Below are 24,071 nucleotides of genomic sequence, written 5' to 3'. Positions count from 1 at the left end.
CTAGCCCAGAGCTATGTTTCTCTGGACAATAATATCTGCTCCTCATTTGTCCGGCCAAACCACTTCGCTCAACTGCTTCTTGATCACATGCTCCGTGGTATCTGGCCTCCCCCGGAGCGACAGTCGTTAGGATTAAATAAGAAATTTAAAAACCAATCAATCATAAAATCAGAACGAATCCAAAGGAGCTAAATGCAGCAGACTGCTGTTTTGTCTAAATTCCCTTTGCAGTGCTCTGAATTCCACCTGTTTTATGTTCTTCATGGAAAGGGCGCAGTGAGGAGAGGATTACTTCAGCCTGGCCAGTCAGGAGTAATCCCGCTCTCCCTGAGGCTGGGTGATAATTGACTCATTATTCACAGGCAAAGCTCTCAAGCTGCAAATGCACAACCCAGGAGGGAAAAAACATGTGTCAGAAGCCCAAGGTGAGGGGCACAATGGCAGGATGTTGAAATTTTTCAATGTCCAGGGCTAGGCACTTACAGAGAGAAAAATGTTGAGTGTCAAGTTGCTGAAAGCTTCTTTTCAGGAAAAAAATCTGAGTGGCCATTGAGTCAGGCAACTCATTCCATCCAAAAGTTATATTGTGGGCATCATCAACCATGTGCAAGGTGACAAAGATGGGTAAGAACCAGTCCTGTCCTCACAGAATTTACAAATTAGGAAGCTAAGCCAGGTATGCAAACCACCAAAACAGAACACAACTATGGCAGATGATACAAGGGAGGTGCCACGTTAAAGAATGGTGAAATCTCACGATCGGTTTGGGAAATCACAGAAGGCTTCACGTGGGCATGAGGTGTCTGAGCTGGGCTTTGCAACAAGCTACAATTTCTGCAGGTGGACAGGGTGAGGAGTTCTCCCACAAAGGGAAAGCTGCATGAGCACAGCCCCGAGGAGGGAAAGCACAGAGCCCGAGAAGAGTCACCAACTACTCCAGGGAGATGGGCGTAACACTTGGTGACACATGGAAGGGATGATGTTTGAAGGGCACGACGAAAACTCTGTACTTGACCCAGGCCTTTGGAAGTCACAGCGCTGTGCTCTCTCTCAGAGGAAGTGGACAGAATTAGATTGAGGTTATTATATCCATCTTTCAGATGATAAATATGAAGCTCAGAGATTTTAAAGACCACCTAGTTGGGAAGTAGCAGAGACTGATTGTCACTAATCCCCATGTTCTTAACTAATAATGATAGATAGATAGATAGATAGATAGATAGATAGATATTGATTATTATGCATAGGCTCCCTTTACCCCTCATGCATATAATCAACATCTATCTATCTATAATTATTAGTTAAGAACATAATTAATCTTTATAATTATGTATATATACTAGAGGCCCAGTGCACAAAATTTGTGCATGAGGGGGGAGTCCCTCAGCCCAGCCTGCACCCTTTCCAATCCAGGATCCCTCTCGCAATTTGGGACCACTGGCTTGAAACTGCTTGCCTGCCTGCCTGCCTGATCACCCCTAACCACATCTGCCTGTTGGCCTGATGCCCCTAACTGCTCCCCTGCCGACCTGATGGCCCCTAACCACCTCTGCCTTGGCCCCTGCCCCCGTGGCTTTGTCCAGAAGGATGTTTGGAAGATGTATGGTCTAATTAGCATATTACCATTTTATTAGTATTAATAATCAACAGAATAGTTCAGGAAGGATAAATATACCCTTAGGTTATCTCTAAAACACAGGATATGGTATTATTAATTAATTGAGTATAGACATAGATAAGTCAGGGCTAATGTGATTGTTCTGCTCCATAGTCATCCCAGAACCCAGGCTCCTCTATCTTTCTGCTCTGCCATTCCTCGGGCACCACCCTTCTCCACATGGTCCAGGATGATGCACCACCACACCCTTACTCCAAGCAAGAGGATGAAGAAACAGAAGAATAAAGTGTGTACATCTGTTCCCTTCTGTTATTAGTGAAGGTGTGGTTTCAGCTATTGTATCGAAGAAGCACCAAAACAGAGCAACTGAGATAAGAATTGTTTCTCTCATGTAACAGTTGAGGACAGGTGGCAGGGTCTGTTCCATGTGATGACCCAGGGATTAAGGTTAGTGGGGTGCTCTGCTATCCTCAGCACCCAGCTTCCATTTTTGGGTCCAAGGAGCTGCTTCAATGATTGCCTATGTCCAGCCAGTGGAAAAAGAATTTTTAAAAAGAGGCCAAGGCATGTATCTTAAAGATATGGCCATAAGTTATATATATCAATCCCCTCACTTATTGTCAAAAACTTAAGTCAAATGGCTATACCTAACTGCAAGCAAGACTAGAAAATGTAATCTTTATTTTGAGTGGCCATAGAGTAGCTAAAAATTCTATTGCTATAGAAAGAGCATTTTTTTCCTCTGTGTTTTGATGTGTATGTGTATTTTCTAATTTTCCTACCATGACCCTCCAAAATACATTTTATTTGTAAAAGTGAAGAAGCATTTTCTCCTAAATCTGCAATCAAGGGAGTATACCTACATGTATCTCTTCTTCCTTAAAAAAAATCTTTCTTAGAAATACTGAAGCAAAAATACATATGTAATATTTTACATTTGCACTTTTTCTATTTTAGAATCAAAATTTCTTTAACTTTATGTCTCTGTTTTAAATCATAATTAACCTAATCATAAAAGTTTACACTTGAGTAAATTTTTTGAATTTAGCAAGTACCTTCGTGTGTGAAATCTATAACAGAAAAGGTACCGAAAGCAATGAAAGTACTGAAGGGGCATTTCCTAGAACTACATCAATAAGATGCCTCCATTGCCCAAGTGGCCTCCCAAGACTCTTGCCTGTGCCCTTGATAATGGCAAATGATCACAAAGAACCCAATTCTTCGACAATAGAAGTCGCCAGATTTCCCTGTGATGGAGTAACATTGGCCTATAGACAAGTGAACAGTAACCCTTCAGCTTGGCAAAGAATGTATGCTGAACCAAAGTTTACCATAAAATTCTGTAACTATTATATTCTAGCCTCTGGATCAGAGATCAACAAAATCATAGTAGAATCATTCCTGTAACCCACAACACCATTAAAGTGCCTTTTAAGTAATATAAAATGGTGTCCTAGCCAATTTGGCTCAATGGTTGGAGCATTGGCCAATGACTGAAGGATTCCAGGTTCAATTCTGGTCAAGGGCATGTACCTTGGTTACAGGCTTGATACCTGGCCCCAGTCAGGGTACATGCAGAAGGTAACCAATTGATGTGGCTCTCTCACATTGATGTTTCGCTCTGTGTCTCTGCCCCGTCCCTTACACTCTCTCTAAAAATCATGGAGAAAATATCCTCAGGTGAGGATTAACATTAACATAAACAGATGACAGATTGATAGATGACATGAAATGAAAAATTATATTTAAAGTAAAATAACTGTTGTTACCCTTTGAGTGGAGAGTGCAAAAAGTTTCATAAAAGTTATGGTTCTTCTTCCCAGAAAAAAATAAATATTTAAAAAGCACAAAATTTTGAGGAATTCATACATCTCCCGACACCCTCCTTGATCTCATGTAGAGTATATTTCTCAACGCTGGTCTGAAAGTCAAGGTTCCTGGGCTGCACACTAAAACTACAAGATCAAATTGTGGGGCTTGATCCCCAGGAATCTGCATTTTAATGAGCATATCTCCCAGGTGACCTTTACACATACTTAAGATAAAAGTCCCATATAAAGAGTCCATGGGGTAGAATCTAAAAATTGAGAATAAAAAAGAAGTATCTGATACTTTATCTTTGCCAAAGCATATAAAATACCCTTGCCTGAATGCCATGCATATAATCCGCCCACCAGAGGCCAGTGTAGGATTAATCCCTGAACTGTTGTCTTATTACACAATAGACACTACACATAGACACTATTCAATACATACTATATATACATAGTTAAGACCAGCTAACTATGTAGATAGTATTTGACACTTTTTATATTGTAGATGCAAGATGTCTTAACCTTATGCCCCACTCTTAAATCATAATAGTCCCCAAAATCATAAAACTTTACACTTGAGTAAACCTTTAAAACTTACCAAGCACCTTCATATATATATTTCCTCTGATCCTCACCACAGCCATATGTGACACCCTGAGCAGGCAGAATTATCCCTGATTTACAGGTTCAGAGACAGTAAGTGACAGGGCTGTAGTCTCAAAGAATTAATAAGTGCCTGAAGTAGACCTTCTGAATCCTAAGCTAGAATTGTTGCCTTTTCCATTACACTGGCCCTGCCCACAACGAATAAGAAATATAAGGGCACTAGACTAAACTCTTCCTACAACTACATCCCTTCACCCCCAAATCATGCCCTTCTGTCTGCCTACACAAGGATGTGTCTACTTAAGACAACCTCTCTTACTCACGTAGGTGGAAGAAAGTTAGAGGGGACTAACTTTTTTCTCTCTCCTTTCCAAATAAATGCTTCTTAGAAGTTTTAAAACTTTCTGAGGTAGACTACTAACCTCTTCTGCACAAAACTGTACAATCCAGGACTCACCCACTGGCATACAGCATAAGGGCAGACCTAAATGCCACATGTCTTTCATTCCCTCATTCTTTCACTGCACTCCAGAACATCCCTCAGGGCGGGGGGGAAAGCTTGAAGTAAAAAAATAAAAAGAAGAAATAGTCTACAAATTCACAGTTCTTATTCTTATTGCTATTTTATTAACTCATAAACAGTATTTATTCAAAATAAAATTTATACAATCAAAAAACCAACAGCAGCATTCTGGATATTGTTTTATCAGCACCAACTGGAGTGGTTAGTAGTGCCCCTCCAACCAACCTCTACACAGCCCATAAGCAGTTGCATTGCTATTGTGCCGTCACACGTGGAGGGCATTCGGAACACACAGCACACAGAAATACATAAGAAGGACACATCAGAGTGGACCCTGTCTCCTCCATCTCGTATTCCCAGATTTTAGCTCAATGACTAAAATATAGCAGAACATAGTTAGTAATTAAATGACCTCCATATTAGCAAGAAAAACAGGATTGATGCTGTAATTAGGGACTGGAAGCAATGACTGGCTATAAGTCACACAAAACATAACTTATGGAGAAGAAGAGAAAAAGTTGGGGGCGTGGCAGGGGAAGGGAGATACTAAACATGTCATACAAGACAGGCTGCGGTTTGATTTTCACATAAGAAAGATATGCGTTTTGGTCAAGATACAGTTTCCTGTTTGCATCCTTTAGGTTTAGCTGACCATTTCAAAGAAAATATTATTGTTTTACGGCTGAAAGAACATAAAACCATCAGGGTATAACTATGGACCCATTCAACTGAATCAGGGCATGCAGTCTTAGGATCACTTCAGCTTCAAGCTGGGTAATTGACTCTTCCATGAGTTTAACACTATCTTTAACAACGAGTCAAAATAATGTCTCAAGTTAAAGAGAAATGCACACAAAACAAACGGGCACGTACTTTTCCGTGTTTAAATGGGCTAGTTGAAGGTTGATAGTGACTATCTTAAAAGTTTATTTAGTTACTATAAAGTTCTCTGCTTGTGTTTTGTAGAAGTTCAAAATTCCATTTGCCTAAGAAAGTTTGCCTCTCTAATTTATATTTTATAATATATGCTGTATAATGTGTGTGTGTGTTGAAAAGATATTGAGAAGTAAAGAAAATGATTTTTTTTATCTGCGCATAAATCAAATTTAGAAACTTCTCACAATATCTCACTTCACTGAAAAAAAACAAAAACAAAAACAAAAAAACACTAGAAAAAAGAATTCATTGTAACAAACTACTAGGCATTAAAAACACTGCCCAAAGTACAACTTAAGGATTGTAATTCAAAATGTTGTAAATACTCAAATACATTCTCTTTCCTTATCCAATTATACCTAACTACAGCAGAAACAGAAAACAAATGAATATCGATGGACCAAATATGCCTGGGTAGACTAAAAATGAATTATAACAACCACAGCTGAAGATTTATGCTAACACACTAGCATCTAACACCAAAATGGTTCCATCCGCTCAAAACCCATCAGAATTGGAGGGAGGACATTTCCTTCTGCATCTCAATCAGCATTTTTCGGTGTTTCATCATTTGTCATTTTGTTCCCTAAGCATAGTGATTTAGCAATGACAAAAGAAAGATGGAAAACAAAAATTGCTTAATTACAGATGTTTGCAGATGTTCCCCCAAAGAGAAAGAACAGGTGATGCAACTGATGCCGTTTCTTCCATAGGACTGCGCTATCAATAAGCTTACTTCATCCAATACTGTTCTCCTCCTTCAGTGTTCTGTGTCATGTTTGATGCAATGTTGTGATAAAGGAGTCACAGACAGATAGCTACTGAATTTATGCTCGGTAGAAAACCATACGCTTTTTTTTCTTTTCCTTTTATCCTTTGCAGCAATACCAAAAAAGAAAGCAACCATCAATAAGAAGCTTTAAAAATAACACCACGCCCTCATTCTCTCCCTTGGGATGCCAGATTAATTGTGTTCTCTAATTTCCTCATTGCTTTCATGGCAAGTCCCCGTATGATGCCTTCTACGAATTTCTCTTGAGGGTAACATCCCAGTAGCCCAATGTCTTCAGCTAAAATATGTTTATTGCTCCTCGCTGCGTTAGTTTCAATGGTGCGCTTTGCTTTCCTGTTCAACTCACGTTTGCAGGCGTGTGTCCAGAGTTGCCTTTTTTAAATTTCTTTCTGTGGCTAACGGAAAAAAAAGAAAAAAAAGAAACAGAAAGGCACTGAAAATGGGCTCTAAAAAAAAAAACACCACTCGATATTCAGTAGGGAATTGAATGACTGATAACAACAGCGCAGCAAATGTGGCTTAAGTGCCACCTGGAAGGGAAAGCCGGTCAGTTCGTTTCCAACTTCCTGTGGCAGACAATCTGCCGGTTGCAAGGGCATCAAAACAAGGCTAAGCCCGCTGGTCTCCAGCTAATGCTCTGCGGAAAACAACTGCAAAAGGCTGCCCAGCCAAGAGGCGCTCTCTCTCTGCTGCTGTGCTGTCTTTCATAAGAGAAAGCCGTTTTTATGCTCTGCTGACATGCCTTTCCTGCCCTGAAATTGGTTAAGAGGGCCAGCTGCTTTCTGGCACTTCCTTGGTGGTGCTTTCTTGACAGATTTGGAAGTCGCTCTTCAGCGTGGGAAAAGTCTCTTTGTGCCCCTATGGAGGCTTAAAGGCGCATTTCTAACGCTAACGTTCAAAACAGCTCTGGGGACCAGAATGATAGGTCAGCTTTGGAGATGGTTTGTTTCCTGCCCCGTCACCAGTTTCCTTTTTAATTACATTCTTTAGAAGTTGTTAGATGTGAGCGGTGATGTTCCTTTGGCTGAACTGTCAACTTGAAATGTATTGGTCGGAAAGTGTACACCAAATCCCAGCTCAAGATGCTAAGCTCTGGACGGAACATGCACTCGATGAGGACAAAATAAAGGACTCCCGTACTGAGAGCTGTGGCCTCCGTGGGCTCAGTGTCTCCCCGGGAAGATGCTGGTGACTGGCCTTGGACCTTCCTTCTCCCTAATCCTCTGTCAGTCACCTGTTGCCAAGTGCAGCATCTCAATGGCCCTTTTTGCTCCCCATTTCCTCCTCCACTACCCTAGTGCATGTCTCCACAGAGAAATTTCTGTTCAGCCTTCTAGCTTGTCACCCCATTCCAGCTGTCTCTTCTCTTCTTGCCTCTACCTTTCTCAGCCGTGTGTGTGTGTGTGTGTGTGTGTGTGTGTGTGTGTGTGTGTTTAAACTCTATTATGGCTCCCAGTTAGCTAGTGCATCACATCCTAACAGTGCACTTTGCAGGCTCTTCTTCCTGTGTCTGCCCATTAAATGTGAGTGTTCCTTAGGATTCGATCTGAGGACTGTCTCACTCCGTCTCTTCATCGTTCTGAATTCTCCTATTTTCTTTTCACTTATTCAACAAATATTTATTAAGCATCTATTTCGTCTACCATGCGCTGGTTCAGGCCCTGGAATAATAATGAGGAAAGACCCCACATTCTGGAAAAGATAGAAGAATCCTGTTCTGAGATAGGATTTGAGAATCCTGTGGCTCAAATCACCTGCATGCCAGAGACCCCCAGATCCTGAGAACTGCCCAGGGCTTAAGGTAAGGCAGAAAAGTGAAATACGTCAGGCATGGGCTTTGCAGCCATACCGATTAGGGCCATAATTCATTGGCATTGCTAACTAGTCATGTAACCTTGGGCAAGTCTGTTAGGGCTGCCATCACAAAACACCACAGGCTGGTGGCTTAAACAATTCTGGAGGCTGGAAGTCTGAGATCAAGGTGTTGGCAGGTTTGGTTTCTCCTGAGTCCCTCCTCCCCCAGCCCTCTCTTTCACTGCTCTCTTGCTGTGTCCCCTCACAGCCTTTTCTCTGTGAGAGCACTTCCCTGGTGGGTCTCTCTCTTCTTAAAAGAACACCAATAATGAATAAAACCAAAAATCTGCATCCTTATTTTCTCATGTAAATCTTAAAACTTGGTCTTAACTCTCTTGAACTGAAGACACTATTAAGAATTCAATTATAACTGTCTCTTTAAAATAAATAAATATATATAATATACATATATATCTCCTTAAAAACTTTGATAGAACATTATATTTATTATCAAATATGTACCTCGGTTTTAAAAAACAGAGCAGCCAGGCCAACGTGGCTCTGTGGTTGAGCGTCAACCTATGAAGTAGGTCATGGTTCAATTCCCAGTCTGGGCACACGCCTGGGTTTCAGGCTTGAACCCCAGTGGGGGGCGTGTAGGAGGCAACTGATCAATGATTCTCTCTCATCGTTGATGTTTCTGTCTCTCTCTCTCCCTGTCTCTTCCTCTCTGAAATCAATAAAAATATTTTTAAAGTAAATAAATAAAATTTAAAAAAAATTAAATACCAGAGCTGTTCTAAAAAAAAAATTAAAAACCTATAAAATACGATCAATATAAATGCACTAACAAGAGAATTATGCTATAATATGAACAATTTCCAACTGTTTTTCAAAAGACTGGAGGAGTATTGTGAATATCTTTCAATAAAGCTAGCTACAGTTTAATTTTTTCCAGGGAAATATTTTTAATAGGATTACTGACCCTTTTAACACTGTTAGAATGAAAATGAATCCCATCAGCACTCTGGCATATAACTATTATAAAATTAAATAGAACAGTCAATCAGTGGAAATGAGAATAGAGCTGAGAAACTGAAGAAATATACATAAGTATGCATGGTTTTAACCACAAATACTCTTTTTTTTAAATATATATTTGATAGATTTTTTTTTTTTTACAGAGAGGAAGAGAGACGGATAGACAGTTAGAAACATCGATGATAGAGAAACATCGATCAGCTGCCTCCTGCACACCCCCCACCGGGGATGTGTCCACAACCACAGTACATGCCCTTGACAGGAATCAAACCCGGGACCTTTCAGTCCACAGGCTGATGCTTTATCCACTGAGCCAAACTGGATTCGACCACGAATACCCTTTAACAGAGAAAAGAGTCCACTACAGAGCAGCAAAACGACCAAACAGACAAAGAGAAATGAAGGGCTGAAAAGAAAGGGAAAACTATGAATAAACAGCTTTCATGTTTTCCTTAAAACCGAATGAAACCTTGGCCGGTATGGCTCAGTGGTTGAGTATTGACCTATGAACCAGGAGACCAAAGTTTTATTCCGTGAGGACACCTGCCCAAGTTGCAGGCTCAGTCACCAGTAGGGGAGTGCAAGAGGCAACCAATTGATTTTTTTCTCATCTTTGAAGTTTCTCTCTCTCTCCCTCTTTTTCCTCTCCCTGAAATCAATGAAAACATTAATAAAAAAAATAAAATAAAATAAAATAAAGAACCTATTCATTTTGATCAGTTCTCCTATCACTCAACTCTTAGGCCTGCCCCTAAATCCCATTTGGTTCTTCAGAAGGTACTTAAATATTTCAAGAGGAAAAGGGATGCTTACTGATTTAAGACACACTTCTGCACTCACAACTCTTTGTGCTTTAAGAGGAATTTTTTCAGGTCATTAGTTTATAATGTGAATGGCGCCTAAGGATATTTTGAAAGGAAAAAAAAATTAAAAAATAAAAAAACCCTAGGATGCTTGGAGATGCAGTTTATGTGATTTGTATCATCATTTATTTCAGCTCAATTTGGGGCCCAAACTAAACTCAAAATGAAGTGGCCACATATGCAACAGTTTCTGTCTCAGCATGCAATGATCATACAGAACTCTGAAAAGAGAACAGCCCCTTTTACTCCCTCCAAAAAATATTATAATCTCATTAAAACAGCCAAGTCCTTGCAAGTTCTTGCTCTGCCACAGTACAAAAATAAAGTCAGCTTTACAAATAATTTCCAAAATAATTATAATTATCAAAATGCCTTTGGCATACCAAAATGCATAAATTCAGCTGTTTTTACCCTTGTTTACATACACACCACCACCACCACCACCACCACCAGACATTGCATACCAGCATGTTTGGGTCCAGTAAATATGGAACTAAATCATTCGCCTCAAAGAAAGCAAGCATCTTCCTAAACCCAAATTCATAGGTTAAGGTGATTTGGTCATTATCATGATTAATCTGATAATCATGTCAAAATAAATCATTCAGAGTCCTAAAGGTAATTAGAGATTTCCTAAAGTCTCCTTTTCCCTTAAGTATAAACAAAACCACAGTCCACAACTTTTAAGGGTAAACAAAATAGATACTGACATTCCAACTACTTTGCACAACGAAAGAAACAAGTTAAAATCACTTTTTCTTTGCTTCCTGATAACGACCCTACTTTTACATTTGTCGAGGACACATGAATCATGACTTAAAAGCATGACAAGTTTTTTCAGTGTCATGATCTTTAAAATTATGAAACTCCTTATTCTCAATCTCAGGTACGTGTTAGAATCACCAGAGGAACTTTTACAAATTACTGATTTCTAGACCCCAGCTAAGACTTAGAGTGAGCCCTGGTATCAAGATGCTCTAAAAGTTCCTCCGGTGAGTCCAAGGTGCAGCTAAGTGGAGAACCAACAGTCTCACAAGTGTGATCAATGACCCAGAAAGGACCAAGGTTGAGATCAAGCCAAGGGGGATCTGAAGCAGACTCTTATACACTAATAAAAGAGAAACATGCAAATTAACCATCACTCCATTACACCCACCAGCCAGTCAGGAGGGAATATGCAAATTAGAAGGAGAAAGATGGTGGCTGCCCAGCTACTCAAGGCATGGAGTGGCTGGGGGGCCAGGACGCCTGCTATGAGAGGGAGGGCAGGGGGTGAGGGGATCTACAGCAGCGGCACTCTGCCCTGCAGCAAAGACAAAGATGGCATACTCTGGCCGGAGTCTGCAGCAAAGACGAAGACGGCAGCAAAGGCGGCAGACTCCGGCCAAAGTGAAGGCAGGAAAACTGGTGCTGGAAGCCAAGGGAAGGAAGTCCTGTTGCACAAATCTCTTCATGCAATGGGCCTCTAGTTTACAACATAAATTACAAACTCAAATGCCTACAGGAACCACTTAAGTGAATAATACAGGCGATGTATACACACATTTTTAGATTGTGTGAGTGCCAGAGAGCGCCACAAACTAGGGAGCTCTCCAGGCAAGGGCTCCTGAGCTCCAGTTGATATTGCCAACAGGGAAATAACAGGTAACAGATCTTCTCACTTATCAGAAAAAAATACATCAAGATGTTTATGTACAATTTCGCAACTCTTAAATGTTGGCTCAATTTAAAAATCAAGAACAATACTGTAGGTGGCAAAAAAAATAAATAAATAAAAATTTAAAAAAATAAAAACAAAAAAACACGCATAATGACACACAGGACACAGGTTTGGCCTTTCAGCTTCAGTTAACCACTTCTGGTCTAAAAGTTTGTTTCCGTTGTACAAAAATCATAACATCATCATCACAACAACAATACCTAGTTTTCATTAAGTACTTACATGTTAGACAATATGCTAAGAGTTTTACACAGATTCTCTCGATTCACCTGCACCAACCTTTGGGGGTCTGTTATTATTCCCCTTTTCCTCGATAACCCTCTCCCCTAGGTCACATAGCCAGAAAGTGGCGATGCCAGGATACAAATGTGTGCAGTAAAACTCCACAGCCTATACTGTGCTAAATTTCTTTAAAGTTTTAAATATGCTTAAACTGTTTGTACTTGTGTTTCTTCCTAAATAAAATGAAAGGATTATACTGATTGATTTCGCAGGTCCTTTTTAGTTCTCAAATCCAATAGTTCTGACTCCATCATACAACTCCTGGTTGCATTAAAACTGTTGGTATTTATATGAATCAGCCATGAATGCCCTGATAAGAATTGTCTGATCAAAGGAATGGAATGAATGAATGAATTAATGCTCATCAAATAGTCTTTCGGAAAAGGCAAGTGAAGACATAAAATTATACTAAAATATTGATCTCTACTGCTATAGAAAGTTTATTTTCCATTTTACCTTTTGAAAGATAAGTAAAGGTGCTCAGAAATTCTTCATATGTTTGCTCATGGCAATTAACAAACTTATCCAAGACTTCTTTAATCATTTTATCTTCATCCATTGTCTCCAGTTCTGGTATTTGGGCAGGCATTTCTATTCACGGGACCACTTTCTCTGTGGAACAAAGAAAAGTGTGAGCTGGACAGTCATGCAGTACCAGCCTCTCAGAAAATACTGTAATGGGCAGGTGAAAGAATTGCAAGAACAAAAAGGGACGGGTCAAGATAGTTACTACCACAGTAATAAGCTCTAGTTCAAGAGATCAGAGTTCATTCATATCCTGGCTTCTGAAGGGCTACCACAGTTTCATTTTTGCTTCAGTTTCCACATTTCCATCTCCTTAATTCACACCTTTTCATCTTTGTATCGCAAATGTTTGACAGCTCAGGAAAGGGCATAGAGCTGGCAGTCAATCAATATGAGGCTAAAATTACAGACAGTCCCTGACTTAAGATGGTTCAACTTGGGATTTTTTATTTTATTTTTTATTTTAGCGATGGTGTGAAAGCAATAAGCTCTCACCATACTTCGAATTTGAATTGTGGTCTTATCCTGGCCTTATGACATGCAGTACGATACTCTCTCCCGATGCTAGGCCGTCGCAGGACGCTGCACCTCCCAGTCAGCCCCACAATCATGAGGATAAACAACTGATACTGTCTAGCGTGGTACTAAATGCATTTTCAACTTAAATATTTTCAAACACTTATGCTGATTTATCTCAATGCAACCCCATCATGAGTCAAGGAGTAGCCTGTTCTCCTTTGAGCAGGTTCTCTGGTCTGATGTGGCTAGAAAGTGGCAAAACACTTGTGTAAACTTGCCCAATTACTTCACCTGTGCCTTCCCTGACATGGCTTCAAGTCCTTTCATCCTCCTGATCAATCTACTTGGAAAAAGTCACACACCGCCCCCTTGCCTTTAAAACAGGCCATCCAGAAATAAAATCCAGACATGGTCTGGGTACACTGAGATGGGATGAACACCCACACTCTAAATAGTGCACTCCTGCCAAAACCGGTTTGGCTCAATGGGGACTGAAAGATCCCAGGTTCGATTCCGGTCAAGGGCATGTACCATGGTTATGGGCACATCCCTGGTAGGGGGTGTGCAGGAGGCAGCTGGTGGATGTTTCTCTCTCATCGACGTTTTAGCTCTCTATCCCTCTCCCTTCCTCTCTGTGGAAAATCAATAAAACATTTTTTTAAGTTGTTATTAAAAAAAATTGTGCACTCCTGCTACAAAGCTGAAGACCACGTTCACGTTGCTAGCGGCCCCTCCACAGTGTCAGTTCACTTACCACAACTAAGTGCCTTCTGGCAAAGACACAGTGAATGCCTCAGTCCACACACAGTTTGAACTTTGGCTTTACTTATGAGGTTTCACCTTGTTAAGTTCCATTCATTCTGTATGAAATGTTAGTCTCACCTGGCTTTGAGAAAATTGACCATCTATAAAAAGCACAGTAGCAATTACTGCCTAAGTAGCTGGTATGATTCAGGGGGGATGGTAAAGAGAAGGGGTTCTCCAATACTGTATAGCAGAGAAAGCACCAAGATTCTTATATTTTTCTAAAACAAGAATAAAAATCAGTTATCTGTTCCTAATAATATTTGGATAACTCAGGAAAAAAATAAAAATGTTTTCACAACCTCATTTGGTGGAAGGATCTGAATGAACATGAAAGTACTTACAGCTTGTATTATTATTTCACTCAGAGAAACTATTCATATAGTTCCCTGGAGAAATACTATCTGGCTTGCTTCCGCGATGTTTTTCCAGACCCCACTGGAGATTTTGTGTGATATGTGGCATTTGCCCAGATTACCTTTCTAAACTCCAAACTATTCTGAATTCTGAAATACACCTGACCCCAAGGTTTTAAATAGAAATTGTGACGCTCCATGTACCTCCCAGGATGGGAATGAGGATTCAATGAATAGATAGGGCACCTCAAGAAGTCCTAGCCATGATGATCACAGCAATAACAATGGATGGGTCTTAGCACACAAAGACCTCTTTTGACTGTCACTATCTGTGAATGCGCTGCTATTACCTTCAAATCAATCACAGTAAGTCCTCACTACAACCCCAGATAAAACTTGGTGCTGTAAAAGACAGGGTGAAAATAAAATGTGGAGCTCTGTACCAACTCAAAATGAAAGAAACAGTTTCAAACTGTTTTTGTTGTTGTTGCTAATCCTCACCCAAGGATATTTTTCCATTGATTTTTAGAAAGAATGGAGGAGAGGGGAGAGACACAGAGAGAGAAACATTGATGTGAGATAGACACATTAATTGCTTGCCTCCCACAAGGACCAGGCTGGAGATTGAACCTGCAATCAACGTACGTGACCTTTGACTGGAATCGAACCTGGGACCGCAGGCCGATGCTCTATCCACTGAGCCAAACTGGCTAGAGCTCAAACTACTGTATGAATTAGATACAGGGAAAAGCATCAATTACAGTTTATGAAAACTTACTTGTAACACTGCCAACCTTCAGCAATCCAAAATTTAATCAATTACGTTTGGAGTTGCTAGATATAATAAAAAATGATATATCCCCCGGTAGCTATTATGCCACTACCAGTAGGACATGTACTTAATTCCAAGCATGTCAATGTCAATTCACTTTTTTCAGAAATGAACCAAAAAAAAAACTCTAACACTGTATCATATCAATGTTGCTTGAACCATCTCGGGGAACTACTTCAGCAAGCAAACACCACACAGCAACAGTCACCGGTACTGGAGATGGCTGTAGCTGTCTCCTTTATGAATGATGACAGAAATTCCTTTCAACTTCCCAATTCTCAAGCTGGAATAGTTTGAGTAGTTAGCCTTAGCACATGTCAGCTTTACTAAACAGCGCCCAGCACAAATTCAAAATCCTTCAAGACCTTTAATTTCCTTCACACGATGATCACAGTAAAGAAGAGGTTATGCTTTCATTGACTTTTTTAAGACTTCTGGAAAAATCCAGTTTCACAAAATGTTACTATTGGAAGCATTTAACAAATACCCACCTTCAAATGTGGAACTATCCCTGTCTGTAAAAATACAAAAAACCTAATGTGAAAAGTCCCCCGGGACTGACAGAGCAGCTCAGCACTCGCCAGACAGTCGAGTGGTTTATGCAAATCCTAGAGGTTTTCTAAAAGGAAGCAATGCCTTTTCAGTTACTATTCATATTGTGTTTGTGTTTTTATCACAAAGTATTTTTCTAAAAGAACGGGAGAGAGAGGGAGACTTGCCTGGATAACAAGATTCTTTGTTTTGCTTTGTTTTCATGTGTTTATGCTTAGAAGCTCCACATGAAAAACCCAGAAAGTATGATGATAAGTCAATGTGTATAAATATCTACTGGCAAATCATAAGTATCACCGTCACAATCACAGCCTCCAGTAGGAAACACTGGGAGGAAGCATTGCTCTGCTCGGACTACTAAACATCACAGGAAAACCACAGGCTTGGTGAGGTACAGGGTTCTCTTCCTATCCGGCCGCTGAGCTATAGCAAGGGAGCCCTCCCCGGAGTCCTGTTTTCTACCACCACCCAAGCCAGCCAGTGCTGTGTGCTCTCTGAAAGGAGCTCATTTTGAATCATGATGTGTGGGATTACCACCACTGACTTAGCACTTCGTTGATGTTTACTTTCAGATCCCTGCTCCATGCAGCTTACTTACACAAAACACAACTTTCAAAGACAAGAGTGGTAAGCCTTAAGAAACAAGATGCCATGAGCTAGTCTCCTCTCAATGTGCATAGCCTGTTTTTTAAATTTTTATTTTATTGCAGAGAGAGAGAGAGAGAGAGAGAGAGAGAGAGAGAGATTGTTTTATTGTTCTACTTAATTATGCATTCATTGGTAATTTCTTTATGTGCCCTGATTGAGATTTGAACCCACAGTCATGGCATACTGGGTCAATGCACTGACCAACTCAGTGACCTGGCCAGGCCCATAACCAGCTTTTTAACAGCACAGAAAGAGCTGTATGTCCACAATCAGGTTTAAAAAAACACCTGGAGGCTTACCACTGATATTTAAAATAATAAATAATACATTTTTAAAGATTTGTCCAGGAGCTATTAAAACCCACGTTCTCAAATTCTCATAGTTCTGCTCAACAAAAATCTCCCACTGTGCTAAAAGGTAGGATGCGATATGATCAAAGTAAGTCTCCCTGCATAAAGAAACAAAACCATCAACCCTGTTATTTCACAGGGTGGGTCTCCCTTTGTAGTTTGGGAAAGGAACAAATCTCAAAAAGACCAAGTTGCATTGTAAGGGTACTGATTTATTTATGACAGAAGAGACCCAGTATGAGTTGATTGCTTCTCCCTTGACTTAACTACACCTATTTTGAACCCTCTAATTTTTTTAGGTCTTTTTCAGTTCATATTAAGAAGTCCAGTGACAGAAGTTGCCACAGATTCTTAGAGTTGATAGAAACAGGAAGGTCATCTAGTCCAACCATAGTGAGTGAGTGAATGAATGAATGAATGAATGAATCTGAGAAACTTTAGTTGGGGTTTTTGTCATCTAATGACTCTATTGATGAGGAGTACTGTGGCTCTCACGTCATAAGTAATGAAGACATGCTCATGATTATGAATCTCAAGGTCTATAGGAAGTCAGCAGGAAATTAGGCAAAAAGCAACAATCTTCCCCTGGATGAAAGCAACTATGCCTCCGACTATATTCTGTACCCAGTAATACTGTTGTTTCAAATGCTTACCAATACAAAGAAGAAAACAAAGGAAAATATAAAAGGAATAAAGAAGAAGGCATGAATACAAATCTTAAAAAATAGAAAAGAATCTCAACTCCTTTGCTGTTTTTTCCCCCCCTAAGGATGAGATAAAAACATACAATTCTAACATCAAAGAATACACTGCACTTCAAGTTATAAGCTTTTGCCAACAAATCTATTCTAACACTTAAAAGGCATGGAATTTTTCATTATCACCAAAAATCTTGATGGCATAAGCATCTATAGTTTACATAAATTCTCCCAGGTGCACTGCAGTGAATATCAAAGGAAGCCCTGAGAGAGAGAGGTCTTTAGAAAAGAGTTGAGTTGTCATCCATGCAGAGGTCTCAGTAGGAGGCATGCCTTAGCTATACTTTTTTCCTTGGCCAAAGCTCATCTTAAGGAAAAGTGAAAAAGAATTGCCTGTAATAAAAAATGCAGGCTTACTACGTGCTTACCATGAACATAGATATCATGACGTTTTCCTTAACAGGACAGATTCTAGCTCCTCTCCTAATGAAGACTGTAAATCTACACGTTCAATACAGGACTCCATTTTTGTTACAGGAATGACTATGATGACCTGTTTCAATGATTAGTGATATGGAATGGAGTGAAAACATTTAAAAAGAAAGTATGTAATAGGAATAAGAACAATAGATGAAGGCAAAAGAGTGAATTTTATAAAGGAAGCAAGAAATATATATAGACAATGTGTAGGATACGGGACTAGGCAAAAGTACGATCCATAAAACTACTGATCAATTAAACCACATGTGTCAAACACAAGGCCCGAGGGCCAAATCCGTCCCGCCAGGCCTTGCAATGTGGCCCGCACCGCGCTGTCATCACTGCACTCTGCTGCATTTCCATCACAATGACAGTTTATGACTGTTCAGTAAACCATTCGGCCCGCGATTTAGGCTGGATTTTAGATTTTGGCCCCTACTCTGATTGAGTTCGACACCCCTAATTATTAAACCTTAGAAAAATTAAAAACTTTGCTCTGTGAACGATCCTGTTAAGATGAAAAGAAAAATTACAGATGAGGAGAAAATATTTATAAGTCACATATCCAATAAAGGACCAACATATGGGATATAGAAAGAATTCTCAACACTCACTAAAGAAAAAAAATCCAATTTAAAAAAGGACAAAAGACACACATAGATATTTCAGCAAAGAGGATATATAAATGGAAAATAATCTCATGAAAAGGTGTTCAATATCATTAGCCACTAGAGAGATGCCAATTAAAACCACAATGAGATACTTATTAGAAATGACTAAAATAAAAAATTGTGATAATGCTGGCAGGATGCAGAAAAACTGAGTAACTCGTACGTTGCTGGTGGCAGTGCAAAATGATTCAGCCATTCTGAAGAGTTTGGCAGTTCCTGACAAAACTAAAAATAGACTTAGCATACAAACGAACAATTGCACTCTTTGCATTTATCCCAGAGAAATAAAGACGTATTCCGATGCAAAAGTTATATATGAATGGTCACAGCAGCTATATTCACAATAGTAAAAAAACGAACAAAAAAACAGGAAACAATCCAAATGTCCTTTAGTGGGTGAACAGTTAAACTGCGGTACATCCCTATTATGGAATATTACTCAGCAATAAAAAGGAACAAACTACTGATTCATTCAGTAACCTTGATGAACCTCAAAGGAATTATGTGGAGAAAAAAAAATCTCAAAGGGCTATATACAGACTGCATGATCCCATTTATATAACTTTCATGAAACAACAATAATCAAGATAGATGGGGAACAGTCAGTGGTTACTGGGGTCATAAATGAGGGGAGGAGATGAATGTGAATATCAATGGGGTAAGGTAATGGATTCCTATAGTGCTGTTACAGCTGAGTGTCTTCATTGTGGTAGTGGTTATGCAAGGCAACACATGTGCTATAGTTGAACTACTCACACATACAAATAAGTGTATATACAGCTAGTGAAATCGGAATATACCCTGTGGATTCTACCAATATCCATTTCCCACATGTATAATACTACTACATTCTTACAAGCTGTTAACATTGCAAAAGGCTGGATCATGGAACCTCTATGGTCATCTCTTTTTTCTTTTTTTTAATTTAAAAATATATTTTATTGATTTTTCACAGAGAGGAAAAGAGGGGGGTAGAGAGTTAGAAATATTGATGAGAGAGAATCATCAATCAGCTGCCTCTTGCACACTCCCACTGGGGATGTACCCACAACCAAGGTACATGCCCTTGACCGGAATCAAACCTGGACCTTTCAGTCCGCAGGCCGATGCTCTATCTACTGAGCTAAACTGGTTTTTGGCTATGGACATCTCTTTACAACATCATATGAATCTATCCTATGAATCTATAAAGGTTTTAAAAAGAGGGAGAGAAGTGTAGATGAAGGTTGAGCCACTTTAACGCAAAAGGGATTTAGGAAAAGAAAAAAATTATCACTGAAAGTTTTACCAGGAATGCTGGCACTCAGCATGTTGTTTCCCCCCTGCAGAAAATTCTGGGGGACGGGAATAATGCCAATCTATAAAATGCCATGTTTAAACAGAAGCTTTCCTCTTGAAAAATTTGCTTCCCTATCCTGCTTATTCATCCACACGACTGTAATGAGGTTTCTTGAGGCTATCATTCATTAAGCCTGGCTGTTCATCAGCAGATTGTATAAAATCAATTTTATTTCCCCAAAATATAGTCTTCCTCCAAGCTGTTTAAGTCAATCCAGACATATCTGCATTGGCTCACTGAGGCAGGTCAACTGAGTATTAGACTGTTTTCAATTACAAAGTTCTGCATTCCATTAAACAAAGAAAAAGGCAAGCAGTTCAGCACTCAAACTGCCTCTCTCTGCTCTCTGCTGTCATTTAAAAAAAAACAAAAACAAAAAAACAGATCACCTGTGGATGTGGAATCTAAAGAATACACCCAAAGGACAAATTTCAGAAAATTCATTGTTTCTAAAGTCAGGGAAAATACCTTTTCACCACCATTTTTATTTCTTTTAGTTGCTTAAAAAAACAAAAAAAACAAAAACAAAAACAAAAACAAAAACCTTTGGAGTTGTGGTTAACCACAAGTAAAAACCCTATTTTCATCCCCTAACAAAACTCCCACATCAATCCACCTCCAGGCTAGCACGTTTATTAAGAAAAATGTACAATACACATTGATCAGCCATATTCAACATTGACCTCCTTCCTTCAGAACTGTCATCAACCACATCAATGAGTTGTGGACAATCACAGTGTTCCAGTGAACATTTCTTAAAAGGCCCCTTTCAAAGCTGGGAATCCATAAGGTTCCAGAGTCACTTACAGCTCTATAATCATGCAATACTATTTAAATCATAAAAGATGTATTAGCTCATTATAATCCCACCTTCACATGGGATGCAAAGTCCCGTTAATGCTTATTTGATCTGGACTGCACAACTGTAACTGGAAGGCATCCACTCCTGACTAAGAGTATCCCTCTCTCTCCAGCTTCCTGAGCCTGGTGGCCACCTGCGCCCAGTGTGGTACACAGCGCTTTACACTAGAAAGCCTATTTTATAGCAAAACGTGCACAGTTGGTTAGGAGCAGGTGTAAACCAACGGAACTAAATCAACTCCACTTGCAGGAGTTCATTTCTAAGTATTGCAAAATGCCAGATCTTGCAAATAAAATCGACCTTTTCATTTGACATTCTCTTAAAAGAAATGAGATTTTAAAGATGTATTTACCAACTATTTTTATTTTTTTCACATTATACAAGACCTTTATTTTTTTAAATTTATTTATTGATTATGGTATCACATAATTGTCCTCATAAAATTTCCTAAAGCCTCCTAATATTTAAATTTTAAAAAGGGGTGATAGTGGAAAAATTCCCAACTATTTTTAATTCTAAATTCCTAAGAATGTGAAATTATAAATGGGCTTTAAAGATAATACATTGATTCCCCAGCATCCAATTACTCTCAGAATTTTTATTTGCAATTTTGTCTCAATTTACACAAAACAAACACACAGACACACATACAAAATTTCTTTTTTCCAACATGGTTTTTATACTCAAGGTAGAAATTAAGAACACAAACACCCTCATCTAAAAGTGAAATTTTTATTAGTACAACATTGTAAAACACCTATGAAATTTCCCCCCATTTAAATTTATGGCAAAGAATACACCTTAAATCAGAAAACATGGAACCTAGAAAAATACCAGTGATTCTGGTAGGTGGCCATATTTAATTAATTGCTTTAAACAAAAAAATGACAAGTCACTTGTCATGTTCTTCTCTTGACAATCCATCATACTAACTGTAGATGGCTTCTGTCCCTATATTTGCTTTTCCTTCCTCTTTTCTCCTCTCTGTCAGTTTCGGTTGTGGCTCCTATATTGTGGGATTCACTCAACAAGCCAAACTTCTCCCTTTCCTTTACTATTCATATTATTTTCTTAAAAATCAACCACCTAGTCCAGTCAGTGTGGTTCAGTGGTTGAGTGTTGACCTATGAACCAGGAGGTCATGATTCGATTCAGTCTGGGCTCAATCCTCAGTGTGGGGTGTGCAGGAAGCAGCCAATCAATGATTCTCTCTCATCATTGATGTTTCTCTCTCCTGTTCCCTTCTTCTCTGAAATCAATAAAAAATATTTTTAAATCAAGCACCTATTAAAATTTCTTAAATTGTCTATGCCTATCCAAATGCTATGAAAAGTTGCCATCAGCCTTACTTCAAACACTAAGTCATTAAGCAATGATGTAATTTAAGTTGTTTCTGCGTTTATAAAATGGGGATGGAGATGCTTGAGGGGTGCCCTGGGCTTCTTGGTCAACACTGTCATGAGTTCATGGAACAGCGTTTCTCCACTACCTCCCCTCAACCCACCAGGTACACATACCTGCAGCTCTGTCACCTGGTCAAGTTACTTAGCTTCTCTGGCCGTAAGTTTGTTTGAATGTAAAAATAAAGGGACTGGACTTGAAGCTGTCTTCCATTTTTGATATCCTGTTTTCTCCAATTATGCTTGCTTTTTGTTCAATTACTATGTCAGTATATCTCATTACTTTTTTGTCCCCTATTTTGTCCCCTAATTTCAATTTTGTGGAATAGAAATTATTTTATCCTGTAATTACACTGATTTGTATTCTTTAATCGTCCACTGTTTCTTGGATTTAAGGTAGGAGAAATCAGGAGAAGTTAGAATTTGATTCTGTCTCAAGGTTTAAGAATGAGTAACGTTTAATTTAGTAACCTATAATTAAGATTTCTTGGCATACTTTTAAGGGTAAGCATGGAAAGAATCTGCGGCATCTTTATCCACAATCAAAAGTTGTTTCATCCTACTATCATGCACGTTCCTTAAGGGCAAGATCTATGTCTATGATTTTTCTCCATTTTTCCCCATGACTGTGCATAGTGGACATACAATACATTTTTTATATCTCACATTTAGTTTCTTTGATGAATCCTTTGGTAGATTGGGACCTTGGATAAACATTAGAGTAGAGCACAAAGAAATGAAAATTTTTATGCTTATGTGATAGGTTTACTAGGTGGTATATATTTTTCTTGATGCAACCCTTTTTAAAATTATGTCAGCTACAATAATTAAGACTATGGAATTGGTGAAAGAAAAGGCAAATGGATTAATGGAACAGAACAGACAGCCCAGAAATAGACCTACACAAATATAGTTAACTGATCTCTGACAAACGAGCTAAGGCAATACTACAGTGTAGCATGGACAGTATTTTCTACAAATGATTCTTGAACAATTGGCCATCCACATGCATAAAAAATTTAATCTAACCACAGACAGTACACCCTTCACAAGAATTAACTTAAAATGGACTACAGACCTAAATGCAAAACACAAACCATAAATTTCCTAGGAGAAAACGTAGAAGAAAGTCTAGATGACCTTGGATATCTATGACAACTTTTTAGATATAACCCTAAAACCATGATCTATGAAAGAAATAATTGATAAGAGAGACTTCATTAAAATTAAAAACTTCTGCTCTCTGAGAGACACTGTGAAGAGAATGAGAACACAAGCCACAGACTGAGAGAAAATATTTGCAAGAGACATATATGATAGAAAAAAATTATCCAAAATACAAAAGAACTCTTAAATTTCAACAATAATAAAACAATGTGATTTAAAGACTAGGCTAAAGTCCTTAACAGACACCTCAACAAAGAAGATATATAGATGACAAAGAAGCACAGGAAAAGATGCTCCACATAACATGCCATCAGGGAAACACAAATTAAAACAATGAGGTGCCACTATTCAACCATCTGAATGGCCAAAATCCAGAACACTGACAACATTGAATGTGCAGCAACAGGAACTCCTGTGCATGGCTGGTGGGAATGCAAAAATCACACAGCCACTTCGGGAGACAGTTTGGCATTTTCTTACAAAACAAAATATACACTCACCATATGACCCATCAATCCCACTCCTTGGTATTTACCCAAAGGAGCTAAAACTGATGCCCACACAAAAACGGGCACATGGATGTCTATAGCAGCTTTATTCATAAATGCCTAAACCTGGAAACAACTATGATGTCCTTCAGTAAGAAAGTAGATAAACAATGGTCCATACAGACAATGAAATGCCACACACACACACACACACACACACACACACTCACACACACCCAAAAGAGCTATCAAGCCAGGAAAAGATATAGAGTAGCCTTTAAAATTACATACTGTGTGATTCCAACTATGAGCACACCACACCTCATTTTACTGTGCTTTACTTTATTGTGCTTCACAAATGTTTCAATTTTTTTTTTTTTTGCAAATTTA

At 39.0% G+C, this 24,071-nt stretch overlaps 1 protein-coding gene across 2 annotated transcripts in view; it reads right to left on the bottom strand.

Annotated features, from left to right (window-relative positions):
• The window catches only part of LOC118713381 (intraflagellar transport associated protein), a 52,929-nt gene that overhangs the window by 22,471 nt on the left and 6,387 nt on the right, over positions 1–24,071 (bottom strand). The window contains exons 2-3 of one of the 2 annotated variants that reach the window (XM_045577751.1): positions 23,068–23,070; positions 12,447–12,600 (exon numbers count right to left, since the gene is read on the bottom strand). In XM_045577751.1, the coding sequence (XP_045433707.1) occupies positions 12,447–12,579 (133 nt within the window). In that variant the 5' untranslated portion in view covers positions 12,580–12,600; positions 23,068–23,070. Of the gene's footprint in view, positions 1–12,446; positions 12,603–23,067; positions 23,071–24,071 lie in introns of both variants that reach the window. The other variant, XM_036427849.2, reaches the window with a different exon arrangement.

The sequence above is a fragment of the Pipistrellus kuhlii genome, unplaced genomic scaffold (assembly GCF_014108245.1).
Source record: "Pipistrellus kuhlii isolate mPipKuh1 unplaced genomic scaffold, mPipKuh1.p scaffold_m20_p_9, whole genome shotgun sequence".
Taxonomy (NCBI): domain Eukaryota; kingdom Metazoa; phylum Chordata; class Mammalia; order Chiroptera; family Vespertilionidae; genus Pipistrellus; species Pipistrellus kuhlii.
Note: the sequence above shows the minus strand (reverse complement) of the source record. Positions and strands in the feature narration are given on the sequence as shown.